The sequence below is a fragment of the Rhipicephalus microplus genome, unplaced genomic scaffold (assembly GCF_043290135.1).
Source record: "Rhipicephalus microplus isolate Deutch F79 unplaced genomic scaffold, USDA_Rmic scaffold_14, whole genome shotgun sequence".
NCBI classification, from domain to species: domain Eukaryota; kingdom Metazoa; phylum Arthropoda; class Arachnida; order Ixodida; family Ixodidae; genus Rhipicephalus; species Rhipicephalus microplus.
In genome coordinates this window covers 37,846,146-37,861,385 of record NW_027464587.1, presented here as the reverse complement: position 1 = coordinate 37,861,385, position 15,240 = coordinate 37,846,146, and the positions used below count along the sequence as shown (strand labels likewise).

Sequence of the window (15,240 nt, the reverse complement as noted above, 5' to 3'; positions counted from 1 at the left end):
CCGACACCTTTCATCTTGGAATGGCTAAGAATGCCGAAAGCTTCAACGCACTTACTCCACCAACTCACCCAATGTATAGCCAACTCGCCCAATCAACCATATTGACAAACTTACAAGCTCACTGCCTTCATGAGGCTATGCCATAACTCCATGCATCTGAACAAGAGAGAGGGAGGGGTGTTGCATGAAGAAAGGCAGAGAAGTTTACCGAAAAGCAAATATTTATTTTGCTACACTGCACTGGGAAAGGGGAAACGAGAGACAGAGAAGTAAGTAAAACGGATTGAGAGAGAAAAGGACTGCGGGAGGAAGCGAAAACACGCACACACACTAGAATGTCCCAATCGTTTGACGAGACGGGTCGATCACAGAAACTCCAGGAGGGTCTTCGTCGCTTTTCAGCGTGAAGCTCGGTTTTTCCGGCATTCCAAATTAATTTTTCGGAAAGCGGCTGGTCGTCGCGGCGTGCAAACACTGCTGACAGGAACTGTCTCTGACAGTTGTACTGATGGCACTGACACAAAATATGTACGACAGTTTCGTCAGCGGCCTGACCAAATTACCTTTGTGGTCATTGTTATGTGTCGACTCTAAAGTAGATGAGACGAAACGAAGATTTTGGGGCCAGAATTTTCTTGAAGTTCCTTTCTTCGCGACGCGCTTCGCGTTTGATCTGGATCTCAGCAGTGGCCTGAACTTCGGCCTTCTCTTATTCAGCTTTGACCCAACGTCAGCCTTCACATTGAGTATGGCATCTCGCGAGCCATGGAGTTTAGCCGCTTTCACGCACTTAGTGTTATTCGAGTTCGCCTTATGTTTTAGACGGCGCCTCTTTCTAACAGAACTGATTGCCGTGCTCAGAGCAACGGCATTCATACTCGCAAGTACGCTGCCTTTACTTTGTGGATCGAGTCAAAGCTCCAGATTGGTTACCTATAGCTTTTCCTCGTGCCCGTTGCTAGCTTTCTCTGCCTGAGACAGAACGAGACTTCCGATGCCTTTAAAGCTAACCATCGCGGGTGAAGGTTTCTCTTCAATTCATAAGAGTCTTTCACTCTCTAGGATAGTCCTTGTTCCGAGGCTTTCGTTGTCGGCCTCATGCTCGCTGTGACTTGCCACAAAGACTTGCGCTTTTCGCTTCTCATTTTCCTCTAACGCTTTTCGGCAAGCCTCATCTTGAAGTGCTACGTGACGGCCTTTCATCACTTTACGGCACGTGTCGTCCTGCGGTGCTCTACGATGTGCCTTAAACTCTTGCTCTTTCCGGCGGGCGTCTACCTCTAGCGCCTTAGGACACGCTTTAGCGCTGTCTCTATCACTCCGACTTACAGCAGGACTTGAAAAAAAAATGTTATCAAAGCATATCAAGTATGAATAAAGTCTCCTGCTTCTCTGACGGACAAGAAATGCAAAATGTGTGCAATCTTACGCGGCAACAACGTGATGAGCCTCTCCACGCAAAGGTTACGGCTAACACGAACATTATTGCAGACAACATCGGAATCAACGAGAAAAGGTGCGATGTTCTCGCCTATCAGAAAGCAATTTTCGAGGTGATGCGTGCGGTGAATGTGACTTCCTAAGAAGCTGACGAGTTTTGGGAGCTAATGTTTGAGCGAAAGCAGAAAACTGAAGACCGAGAGGCTGAGAAAATTTCGAAGAGTGAGAGGCCGAAACGCGCCAACAGCAAGATGCTCAGGAATGCCGCGAAGAGCGAGACGCCAAGAAACGTCGTGAAGAGCTTGAAGCTCAAAGCGTGAACAGTGGGAGGCCGAGGAGAGTCATAAAAAGAGAGAACACGCTCTCAAAATAAATGAAATTCATTGTAAAATCGAAGCACCTAAATGGCAGCAAGCACAACACCAGCTGTGTGGCGCTCACTTCGCCGGAACTGTGAGGGGCTCACCATCGTTTCTGTGGGAAGACCGGCTCCCGCACGATGACCATGCTTCCGGCACAATAGGTCTCTGCCAGGATCTTTTAGGTCAAGGTGGTGCAAAACCTACCATTTTGCGTCAAAATAACATTACCTTGGAGTTGTTGGTAATCTGTGTGAACATATACAGCACGCAGAAACAACTTGTGCATTGTTCGCATCGTCCCTTTTCTTTCCTTGTATTTTTGTGTCCTGTAAAAAATAAGAATACCAGGACGTTTACGTTACTGAACTACAATATGATTACGAGAGATGCTGGAGTAGAGGGCTCCGGAAATTCTACCATCTGGTGTTCATTTAAGTGCATTGAGCTGGCACAGCGCAAAGACCTCTTCTACCATTTCGCCTCCATCAAAATGCGCCAACGCTTTGGGTGAGTGGTCGTGTACCATAACCACCGCTCCACCGTGGCAGACTGTGCTATAAAAAAGCCACCCGCATCTTCCCACGGGAGTAACTCGAATAAATTCGTCGCAGACTGGTTGGTGTATCGCGTGAATGTCGTGTAATTGCACAAAAAAACATCAAGACACAAACGCAGTTTGTACATAACCGCTTCTCAAAGCCCCTAACGATTGCTTCAGGTACAGTTTCTTCTCTAGGGCAATTCAACAGTTGGAATCGTAGCCACATCTGTTATTGAAAACCCGGACTGGTGTGGTTTTTGTATGACAGGTCCTCGTGTATTCTTTCGCTTTACGTAAATAAATGTATTGTGGGTGAAAACATGCACTTTTACGTGCCCATGGGCAAAAACAGCAAGCTTGCACAGTAGTGTAAGACGGAAAATGACTTCTGTGTTTATTGTTTTTCTCTCCTCGTCTCAGTTTGATATTTAGGGTGACCTGCATCGCTTCCTTTTCAACAAGGCTGCAGGCGGCACTGCAGGGCATGAAAAAGACAAACAATTCATTATAACATTGCCCAATTTGATAAATTAAGGTAAATATGTTTGTTGCAGATTTGTGCTCTTACTTTTGGAAGAAAAAATTAACACTGTGCAAATATTCGAACTTTTAATTGTTTTTCGAATATCACTTGATATTTGAATATTTTCCACTGAAAGTTTTACCATTAGAAATTTCCGAAGACAACAGTCAATGCCCAATTGACTGAGGCGCCTTCAGATTTGTTTGAAATGCTTTGCCTTAATACGTTTTCACTTTGCGGTGAATCTGCAATTCAGTCGATAGTAGCAATTGCATTGACTCGAGAAAATGCTGGTTCCAACATAGAGATGCACTGTTGCGTTACAGTCACCCCTTCATTTTTTTTTAATTCTTCATCGCTTCATGGGCTATGTTACAGGCATAATCACATTGACTCACGAAAGCGCTGGTTCAAACCTGCATGGCAAGGGTGGAAGCTTTAATTATTGTTTGAGACCAAAAGGACAGAAAAAAAATTCTATGAACCCTCACTATCTGAAATTTTCGGTGTGTTTATACACAGACATCTGCAGGGCAGATCAGCAACTCCAAATTCGAAAGGAGCACGTCCTTGTCCACCAAATCAGAAGGGCCTCCACAGAAGTTGCTGTGGGGGGGGGGGGGTGAAACCTTTCGCATGTAAACTGCTGTTGACACCACATCCGTTGCACCAAATACGATAAATGAATACAATCCAGTCTACAATGCCTCATCCTTCATAAAACAAGGGAGCACCTTTCCTCCCAATCGCCACCAATCTAACAAAAAAAAACAATGCCACATTCCTATCTCATTATAACGAGCTTAAGAATCTTTTGAAACTTTTCTTCTGTAACTTCACTTCGAAGTATTAAAAATGTTTAACAACTTTTCAAAAATGTTTGATTCATACTCACATATTATTATTGGAATTCGTAACGCACAAAAATATTGCTATTCGTACCACTCTACAAAATTAAAGAACAGAGATTCATTTCTGTTTATTGGAAAATGCCTATCGCTGAACAACGGCAGTTGATTATAAGCTCACTAAGGAAGAGAAGAAAGAAAGATATCACATTTGGTATTCGAACTTGTGGCAAACGAAGCTTTGTGTACTTGGTGGCAGCGCACCGACAGACTGAGCTATCGCAGTAGTAGAGCCGTTAGAGCAATAACAGCACATTTGCGATCGTGGGACGAAATACTGATATTTGACTGATATGGCGTGTTGTGTGTGTGTGTGTGTGTGTGTGTGTGTGTGTGTGTGTGTGTGTGTGTGTGTGTGTGTGTGTGTGTGTGTGTGTGTGTGTGCGTGCGTGTTTATACGTTCACGCGCAGCTGTTATTAGTTGTTGCGTCAGTACCGTGCACCTGTTGAAATGATAGGCCTACGGAGGTGTTGGCCAGTCACAATAGTCGGCATGAGCGACTCATCGAAATTCCTCTGCGGATGTGTGGAGCCAGAAAAAGGATAATCTGCTACCCTAGATGCCGCTTTGGTAAGTTCTATATTTAAATAAATATTGCCATCTGTCAATGTCGATTCGCACATGGGGCCGCTACGTTCGCGCTCATGTGAGGCAACCGTCCTCTTTTTTGCCGAAGTGACAGCTTTCCTCCGCGAGGCGATGCAGTCAGCTGTTTCATATCTATGCGTCAGCTGGGCGTCCAGCGCAAGGAGAAGGTGGGGGAAGAGGGTTGTATTGGTGTAATATTGGGAATAACCCATAATTCTGCAGCCCATATATGTATCTTTTAATGAAATGAATTTAATGAAATGAATGAAGTATTTAATCCTCAGTAGTGCAAGCTGAGATAGGAAAAATTTTTGGCGTAGAAGACTTCAGTTTAAGCTATTGGGTTTTTCATGTATAAAGATAACCTAAAAAGAAATCACTTTAAAGATTAATAAATGAGCTGTGCTGTCATGTTATCCTTTTCATTCAATTTTGATGATGATGAGATGGTAGATTTTAGTGGCGCAAGGGCAACTCAGGCCAAAGAGCGCCAAACGCACGGTTTTTGGTCGATTTGATTTCATTCAATTTTGCTAGTTATTCAAAATGCTTTGCATCTGGCGCAAAAACAGTGATAGAGTAAATTGTGTGGATGAGACTTGTTATTACTCTTTTCATGCCAGAGCAATGAATGGTATGTTCTCATGACTTGTCCGGTATTACAGCTTCTGTGATCACTTAATGATCGAATCAATTTGCTGTCCTCATTTTCAGTTTCACATCTGCTGGCATGCTGGGAGTGCAATTGAAGCTCAAATATTGTGAGAGCTATATTGAATGCAAAAGTGGCACGTAACGAAGTGAACTATTACGTGACGTTATCCCTAGCTCGTTCCCCTTACTAGATTTTTTTTAGATGGAGAAATCAAGAATTGCCACACACTTCGGGGGAGGCCCCGACGATCCGACATCGACATGCGGCAGACTCGCAGGCTTCCACTTTACGCTTTCGCCTGTGACGCCTGAAAGGCCTCGATGTGGTACATCTCAAATTTATTTGCAGATCGGTCGACCTGTGCGGGGTTACACGTGTGGTGATGTGTGAGCCTGACCAACGTACTCATAGAGCAGACACCGACGTTTGATTGAACAAAAACAAGCAAATAATTAAAACAAGGTTAATAGCCAGGAGATTAAAAAATAACAGAGGAAAAACACTGATACGCGAATTAAAGGAACAACTACAAAACAAACAATGCTTTAAAGGAACACTACAGCAGGTACAGACAAAAGACAAATACATGGAATATAAATAAAACAACATCATGAAACTACAGGCAATACAAATAAAATTTGAAAGAAAAAGATTATGCTGGCACTTCGGAATTTCTACGTGTAACGCAGCGCACAAAACTACAAATATTGAAAAGCTGGTTAAAATAAAATAAAAGTTAAAAACAAATAAAAATAATTATACACGTGTTAATATGGTGCCCCAGACATGCGCAATAATTGCTTATTAATTGAAAATTGCACTAGTATGAACGCTAAACCTTGAGACAGACAGACAGACAGACAGACAGACAGACAGACAGACAGACAGACAGACAGACAGACAGACAGACAGACAGACAGACAGACAGACAGACAGACAGACAGACAGACAGACAGACAGACAGACAGACAGACAGACAGACAGACAGACAGACAGAGATTATGACTGTGATGATCATGGACGACTGATTTGGGCAGTATCTGACGTCTTGTTATGCTCTGCGATGCATTTCGTATCAATGGAAACTACCAACAACCACAAGCGGTAGGTGCCCTTACCTCGTCTTTGCTAACTTCAGGTTAGATCCGATACAATAAAGCAGTAATATGAGAGCAAAACGAAATTCACAACTCAACCCTTCATACCATTTATCACCGGCAAACCTTGTATATAACTGTACACTGCTTTGTCACTCCTGTATATGCGGGAGTGGTCAATGTTACGTGTTATGTGTTATTTACGGCAACACCGAACAAACCCATCGCTTCACCCACTCATCATGATTCACTACGTAGATATGTCATGTTCTTTTCCTGATGTCAGTGATCCGTTTTTGTGTACGGTTTGCAAACAAAGGTTGGGCAACGACTTACCAGAACTCACTGTAACATGAATAATAGAATGCCGGCGACGTTGTGTGGCTATCTCAAGAAAGTCTATTATAGCAAATGTTTCTTAGCCATTCGTTTTTCCAGTGATAATCAAGTCTGTGTTGAAAAAAATAATTGTACAAAGAGGTGCCTGCGGTACAATAGTGGTGCAGCTCGGGACTACTTCAGGTCCCTCTCGCATTCTGTGCAGAGATATATGACTAGTTTTCCTGTGCCATTGTACAGGTTCATGTACCGCGGCAAAGAGAAAGAGAATTAGCTGAATCAAGTCAAAAACATGCAGGTGCCTACTGAAGTAAAAACATATAAAGTTACAAACTGGAACACTATTGGTAAAAGCATTCACAGAAGGATGTGGCTGTCGAACACTTAGATGATCTCACTCTTAGATATGCAAGGATTCTGAAAAAATAGGTCATGTTTTTCTATATATTTATATCTTTCTCTGCAGAGGTGGGCAGACTTGTTTGTTTGTCGTTTGTTTAAATGCAAAACATGTTTTAGCGAACTTCGACGACTTTGAGCGTATCTATCTATCTATCTATCTATCTATCTATCTATCTATCTATCTATCTATCTATCTATCTATCTATCTATCTATCTATCTATCTATCTATCTATCTATCTATCTATCCGCTTACGTTTTGGTGCCCTCGTGGTCACCCCCTTAACTAGGCGTGAACCAAAATTATCAAGGGAGGGTAAGGTGGTTTGACAAATATGACGCGTTGGTGAAAATATGAATAATGTCACAATCCATTCACGTGCTTCGTCAAACACTTCCTGCCAGACTGTAGCACATTCTCACAGGCGGGTATGTGCCGCCGGTAGGTAGGTATGTGCCACAGGTATCCGGCACTTAGTATCTACCCAGGAACGACAAGAACACACATGGGCAATTTAAAGCACGAGCGTTAGAAAAAATGCCCGACATCGGTAGCGTGGACCCTACGAATCTGAAGAATAAGTGTAAGGGTCTCAGCTGGAATCGCAACTCAAGCATTCTGCGTGGCAAGGAACCATTTTACAACAGAGCTACGCCAGGTCAGGAAATACTTTTACAGCGAAGATCACAACTGCAGTCACGTGCAGCTATCTGTCCCCGCTGCCATGCACTGCCGCCGCCGGTGTCGATAACCACATCAGGCGAAATTAGAGAAATGAAACCTAGCACCAAAGACACAGTGGAGCTTAAAACCTGGGTATGCTGAGTGCCAGCCCAGTAGTCTACTACTGAGCTACCCCGGTGCTTGTGACTTCCTGGTCCACTTGCCTTTGGCAGGCTTGATGTCGGAAAAGCAATCGCCTTAATACGACTAATGAAGCGTTTTAAAACAACAAAAAAAACAACAAGTCGTCGTACAATGCGAATTACGTAACGAGTGGGACGTGAAATTCTCCAACCCATTACGAAATCTTGTTCTTGTTATTCTATTGACAGTAGCGCATACCCACTTCATCCATAATTTCTCATCGTCTTCAGCCACTGCATGAACAATCGGCACAAAATTCCTTGCAAGTGTTCAGCGGATACCATACTTCTAAGAAGAATGACAAAACATAGCATAGAGAATGCCGGCCTACTACAGGAAAAATTCTTATTAATGCCCTAGTAGGTATCAAGCAAACGTGCTTGCAGTAGTTACCCATTTAGTGTTTTGAAAAGACTGTGCAAGGCCGCTCTTCTGTAGTTTTCGTTGTGACTGTGCTGCGACTTTTTAAATAGACGCTATTTTTCGTGAAATGTGATTTCAGTAATTGGAGTGGTTACTCAATTTCACAAATGTATTTCTTTTATATAGCCGTCACGTCAGGTTAACGTCAATTGTGGTTAGTTGCCATGCGTTGAAGTTGATTTACGTAGCCGTGTACAGGGCCAGCATCCTCGCGAGCATCAGCGCTTCATGTTATCTTCTGGCGTTGCTAATACGCATGTTCCAGTTGGCATCGTTGCGCAAGTTCAAGCAGCAGGTTATCTGCAACTCTTCAAAATATGTCTATGCGTGTAATATTTGTTTATATATTCAGTGTTATTTCATGAAGTGTCGCTTAGTAAAAAAAAATGCAACACGGTTACCTTCCCTCCGCATACGCTTCGCATAACGTCGATTCCCAGGTACGTAGGATCTGCCAAAATTTTTGTCTTTTGTCTCTTTCGTTTTTTTCTCCCTACTTATTTGTCTTTTTGTCTCTGTTTATTCTTATTTCTACCTCCTTTTCTCTCTCTTTTAGTCTATTTTTCTCCTCCTTTCTGTTTCTATCAATCTTCCTTTCTTACTGTTTTATCCCTCTCACTGTTTGTTTTCTTATTCTCGCTCATTTTCTCTCGTTGTTTATTGTTCTTCATTTCTTTCTGCCCGTTTATATTTTCCATAACACTTGTATGCTATACCTTTCTCTCTCCTACTCCTTTTTGCCTCCACATCCTCAGATCTGCCCGCGCCTGCTGTACCTGCTTTTTATACGATGCTATACAAAGCTGTGCTGTGTTTTAGCGTCTGTGAATAGCCAAGTACTGTAGACCTTCACCGTGAGATCATTTTTACGTGGGTTTGTTCTTTGTGTCCGTTTCTTTCTCTCCACTCCTTCACCTTCCATCGCACTTTCACAACACTTGTTCGCTTTTTGCTTCCGGCATGCTCCACGCCGGTAAAATGGCCACACATTTTTTCGGAATGAAGCAAAAGAAGACGAAGAGAGTGCGTGCTGGTTCATTATTACCATATTTCGGGTCACGACACACTACTAAAGGACGAAACAGCTTCACTGCAAAAAAAGTGCAACGCCTTACCACACACACGCACGCACGCACGCACGCACACGCACACGCACGCACGCACGCACACGCACACGCACACGTACACGCACACCAAAACTTTGGCATCGAAGGTCCCCACGGAAGACTATCGTCTATAAAAGTTCCATAAGGACCAGGCCAGCTCTTGGTACACGTAGGGGAGTCAACGGGTGCCACTAAAGATCTCGCCAGCTTTAGACGACGAGGGTGCTCGGTATTGAAGCCGTCTCAATACGTTTCGCGGGTCACATCATACTCGCGGCCTACGCGAGCCTCGCGACACCGACGACCACGCTTCTTGCTGGTTGCACGTCAACTGCCGAATTTCAAAGCAGTCAAAAGTCTTTCAGCATATGCCGTCCCCTCTCGAGGTCACTTCTCTTTCCTCGAGCACACGTCTCTCCTTTCGGTACAGGTGGAGGGAAGACGCGGCGGTGCCGCTACTGCGTCGTTAGTCGCCGGATGTCGTCCTCCCAACACAAAAGCACTCTTCCTTGGACGATGGGGCGTGCGGGCGAGACGAAAATTGCAGTCGTTTGTGACAAGAATACATTTCTCGCTCTCCAGAATTGCTGTAAAAGACCAGTCAGTTGCACGTAGTTTGAATAGTATGTACTTTTTTAACATGCTATATTTGTTGTCACATGGGAAGAGCCAAAAAAACAAATATGGTAAACTTCTTAGAGCATGGGTCATGCCAGCTTCAGTGTTTACTGCTGCCTTCATACCGACCACATTCGACAGTTTCTACTGTCGTGGGTTTTAGCTTTGATATTTTGACAGCTAACTCTGTCATGTCGCTCTAATGTTTTATACGCACTGGGCACGGCGGCACAGCCGGTATGCGGTGGTCTGAAAATCAGTTTGTCTTCCTTCTACAGTTCCTTGGATTGCTGGGCCCCCTTTTTGCCGAACCTTTCAATCTGCGAGTGGGAGAGGCGCATGCGCTGCACCCTGCGACCAGCCTCATCTTTCCTTGCCGGTCATCAACTGCACACCCGGACCACCTGCCTCTACAGCTATCAGCCACGTGGGCATCACTGATACCAGAAACCGCCCAGGCGGTGCCGTTGTAGATTCCGGCTATATATGAGCGTCGTGTTCACTCCTCGGTCACTGGGCATGGCGGCACAGCCGGTATGCGGTGGTCTGCAAATCCGTTTGTCTTCCTTCTACAGTTCCTTGGATTGCTGGGCCCCCTTTTTGCCGAACCTTTCGATCTGCGAGTGGGAGAGGCGCATGCGCTGCACCCTGCGACCAGCCTCATCTTTCCTTGCCGGTCATCAACTGCACACCCGGACCACCTGCCTCTACAGCTATCAGCCACGTGGGCATCACTGATACCAGAAACCGTCCAGGCGGTGCCGTTGCAGATTCCGGCTATATATGAGCGTCCTGTTCACTCCTCGGTCACTGGGCACAGCGGCACAGCCAGTATGCGGTGGTCTGAAAATCCGTTTGTCTTTCTTCTACAGTTCCTTGGATTGCTGCGCCCCCTTTTTGCCGAACCTTTCGATCTGCGAGTGGGAGGGGCGCATGCGCTGCACCCTGCGACCAGCCTCATCTTTCCTTGCCGGTCATCAACTGCAGACCCGGACCACCTGCCTCTACAGCTGTCAGCCACGTGGGCATCACTGATACCAGAAACCGTCCAGGCGGCGCCGTTGCAGATTCCGGCTATATATGAGCGTCCTGTTCACTCCTCGGCCACTGGGCACGGCGGCACAGCCGGTATGCGGTGGTCTGAAAATCAGTTTGTCTTCCTTCTACAGTTCCTTGGATTGCTGGGCCCCCTTTTTGCCGAACCTTTCAATCTGCGAGTGGGAGAGGCGCATGCGCTGCACCCTGCGACCAGCCTCATCTTTCCTTGCCGGTCATCAACTGCACACCCGGACCACCTGCCTCTACAGCTATCAGCCACGTGGGCATCACTGATACCAGAAACCGCCCAGGCGGTGCCGTTGCAGATTCCGGCTATATATGAGCGTCGTGTTCACTCCTCGGTCACTGGGCACGGCGGCACAGCCGGTATGCGGTGGTCTGCAAACCCGTTTGTCTTCCTTCTACAGTTCCTTGGATTGCTGGGCCCCCTTTTTGCCGAACCTTTCGATCTGCGAGTGGGAGAGGCGCATGCGCTGCACCCTGCGACCAGCCTCATCTTTCCTTGCCGGTCATCAACTGCACACCCGGACCACCGGCCTCTACAGCTATCAGCCACGTGGGCATCACTGATACCAGAAACCGTCCAGGCGGCACCGTTGCAGATTCCGGCTTTATATGAGCGTCCTGTTCACTCCTCGGCCACTGGGCACGGTGGCGCAGCCGGTATGTGGTGGTTTGAAAATCCGTTTGTCTTCCTTCTACAGTTCCTTGGATTGCTGGGCCCCCTTTTTGCCGAACCTTTCAATCTGCGAGTGGGAGAGGCGCATGCGCTGCACCCTGCGACCAGCCTCATCTTTCCTTGCCGGTCATCAACTGCACACCCGGACCACCTGCCTCTACAGCTATCAGCCACGTGGGCATCACTGATACCAGAAACCGCCCAGGCGGTGCCGTTGCAGATTCCGGCTATATATGAGCATCGTGTTCACTCCTCGGTCACTGGGCACGGCGGCACAGCCGGTATGCGGTGGTCTGCAAATCCGTTTGTCTTCCTTCTACAGTTCCTTGGATTGCTGGGCCCCCTTTTTGCCGAACCTTTCGATCTGCGAGTGGGAGAGGCGCATGCGCTGCACCCTGCGACCAGCCTCATCTTTCCTTGCCGGTCATCAACTGCAGACCCGGACCACCTGCCTCTACAGCTGTCAGCCACGTGGGCATCACTGATACCAGAAACCGTCCAGGTGGCGCCGTTGCAGATTCCGGCTATATATGAGCGTCCTGTTCACTCCTCGGCCACTGGGCACGGTGGCGCAGCCGGTATGCGGTGGTCTGAAAATCCGTTTGTCTTCCTTCTACAGCTCCTTGGATTGCTGGGCCCCCTTTTTGCCGAACCTTTCGATCTGCGAGTGGGAGATGCGCATGCGCCGCACCCTTCGACCAGCTTCATCTTTCCTTGCCGGTCATCAACTGCACACCCGGACCACCGGCCTCTACAGCTATCAGCCACGTGGGCATCACTGATACCAGAAACCGTCCAGGCGGCACCGTTGCAGATTCCGGCTTTATATGAGCGTCCTGTTCACTCCTCGGCCACTGGGCACGGTGGCGCAGCCGGTATGCGGTGGTTTGAAAATCCGTTTGTCTTCCTTCTACAGCTCCTTGGATTGCTGGGCCCCCTTTTTGCCGAACCTTTCGATCTGCGAGTGGGAGATGCGCATGCGCCGCACCCTGCGACCACCTTCATCTTTCCTTGCCGGTCATCAACTGCACACCCGGACCACCTGCCTCTACAGCTATCAGCCACGTGGGCATCACTGATACCAGAAACCGTCCAGGCGGTGCCGTTGCAGATTCCGGCTATATATGAGCGTCCTGTTCACTCCTCGGCCACTGGGCACGGCGGCACAGCCGGTATGCGGTGGTCTGAAAATCCGTTTGTCTTCCTTCTACAGGTGAGCAGGCGTTACGGAAAATGCTTTCGCTCAGGCGACCCGTTCTTACTTGTGCTGCCGTGCCCATGGTCTTCTGGTGTGTCTTATGATGTTTCTGGCTTGTTGCGACAACTGCTCCTTCTGGGCGGAGACATTGAGACAAATCCTGGTCCTGATTTGGCTAAAATTGCTAAACAACTAGAGAGCATAGCTACTGACATAAAGGACATAAAAGAAAAGCGACTAACCGATATAGAGAAAAAATTGGACGCCTTGACAATTCTAGAGAACAAAATTGCTTCTTGCCAAACTCAAATAGCTTCTATGAGCACCGTAATTCATCAACTAGAAAAGCAGGTTGACCAGCTCGAAAACCATAGTAGAAGATCTAACCTAATAGTGTACGGCTTACCGGAAGGGGACAACGAGACCAGTGACACACTTGAACACGTTGTCAACAAAGAAGTAATTCAAGACTTATTGGAGCTTGAACCAATTAGGATTGAGCGCATCCATCGAATAGGTAGGCCTGCACCAAACAAAGTTAGACCAGTTATTTTGAAGCTGCAAGACGCACACGACCAGATCTCAATTCTTAAGCAAGGATCTGAGCTAAAAGGTTCAGATTTCTCCATTGGTGAAGATTTCTCCCGTAGAGTGCGAGATGGCAGACGTAAACTGTGGGCAAGTTCGAAACCAAACCGCGAGAAAAAAGAAAAAGTGTCGCTAGTTTTCGACAAACTATTCATCAATAGCAACGTTTACACTTGGGATACCGAAAAAGATGAACACCTACTCATACGAAAAAACGACGAACGAAAGCCAAATCGTCCACAGACGAGGCAACAGGCTCAGGCATTAAACAACGCATCATGATCAAAAATACTTCCAAAAGGCCAATCAACCGAAAAACTAGAAACACCCCTAACAGTAATACGAACCCAACCAAAGAAAAGCAACTGCGCCTGCTGAGCCTGAATTCTCGTAGTCTAATAAATAAAACTGACCAGCCTGAAATTATCTTGCTTCAAAATGACCCGCACATTGTCGTAGTGACAGAAACTTGGCTCCGAAGCAATATATCAGATGACAGCGCCTTTCCCACATCCTATCAGATTATACGTAAAGACAGGGCTTCCAGAGGCGGGGGCGTGGCTGTTCTTTTGAAGAACAACATACGGGTCGTTTTGTTGCCTGATATCGACGAACTTGTATGCCTGTGCATGAAGGTTTTGTGCTGGGGGTACTCTTTCATTCTTTACGCGCTTTACAGGCCTCCTGATTCCCCATCGGAATATCTAACTAGACTTCGAGAGTACATGTCGAAATATGTGAACAGCAAAGTTTTTCTGATTGGGGACTTTAACCTTCCAGGGATTGACTGGAAACGATTGATGGCTGGTTCAGAATTTTTGAAACACACAAACATAGTGTTTGATATCATGCTTACACATAACCTAATACAAGTTGTAAACGAACCAACTCGTGTACAGGGCCCTTGTAGTTCCTTTCTGGATCTTGTATTTATTCCCCGTAATTTTGACCGATACTCTGTTGCAATAGAACCAGGGATATCTGACCACCACTTAGTATGCGTTACTTTACCCCTTCTCAAGTAGCTCCCAAGATAGGTCGACGACACGGCGCTTCAAAGATTACTCACGAGCTAATGACAAATCTGTACTTGACCATCTAGAAATATGTCTTGCTAATTTTGATGGTGATGACGTTTGCAACCTATGGGACCGGTTCAAGGACATGTGCCATTACTGCCTTGATAACTTTATACCAAGCAAGCGCAAAAAAATTCACAAGTGTACATCCTGGATAACATGCCAAATTCACTTGAAACGCAAACTTAAAAGATTAAAGAAGAAGAAGGCACAGTCTGACGTTATCAGTGAGATTAAAAATTCTTTGCAAAACACAGTGCGCTGCTCAAAGGATCACTACTTTCAAACCCTCCTACCAAACTTCATAAAAAATGATCCCGATAAGTTTTGGCATTACATTACTGACAAAAAGCAGCCTGTAAGGGAAATGAAAATCGATGGTGACCTCGTTTTTGACCCTGGAATCATTGCTGAATATTTTAATTATTCTTTTCACTGTGTGTTTTCTCCTGCGCAAACGTATCCACTGTTAATATCAGATCCTGGCATTTATGACGCTGACTTTTTATTTTACTCTGGTGTAGTATCTATGCTGTTAAATTTGAAAACCAAGTCTTCATGTGGTGCAGACCAGATTCCAAACGCCTTTTTTACGCAGATATGCCGAAATACTTGCTAAGTTTCTTGTAGTAATATTTCGTACTTCTTTGTCCACTGGGAAGCTGCCGAGTGACTGGAGGATGGCTCTGATTGTTCCCGTTTTTAAAAAAGGTGACCGGTCCAGCTTTCAAAATTACCGTCCGATATCTTTAACGTCTCAATGCTGCA

At 46.0% G+C, this 15,240-nt stretch overlaps 1 protein-coding gene across 22 annotated transcripts in view; it reads right to left on the bottom strand.

The window, feature by feature from the left end:
- The window catches only part of LOC119180746 (acetyl-CoA acetyltransferase A, mitochondrial-like), a 227,300-nt gene that overhangs the window by 48,464 nt on the left and 163,596 nt on the right, over positions 1-15,240 (bottom strand). For 2 of the 22 annotated variants that reach the window (XM_075882995.1, XM_075882996.1), the window contains one exon: positions 2,712-2,818. The exons of 19 other annotated variants lie outside the window; for them this stretch is intronic. In XM_075882995.1, the coding sequence (XP_075739110.1) occupies positions 2,798-2,818 (21 nt within the window). In that variant the 3' untranslated portion in view covers positions 2,712-2,797. Of the gene's footprint in view, positions 1-2,011; positions 2,129-2,711; positions 2,819-15,240 lie in introns of those variants that run through there. One more of the 22 variants, XM_075882993.1, reaches the window with a different exon arrangement.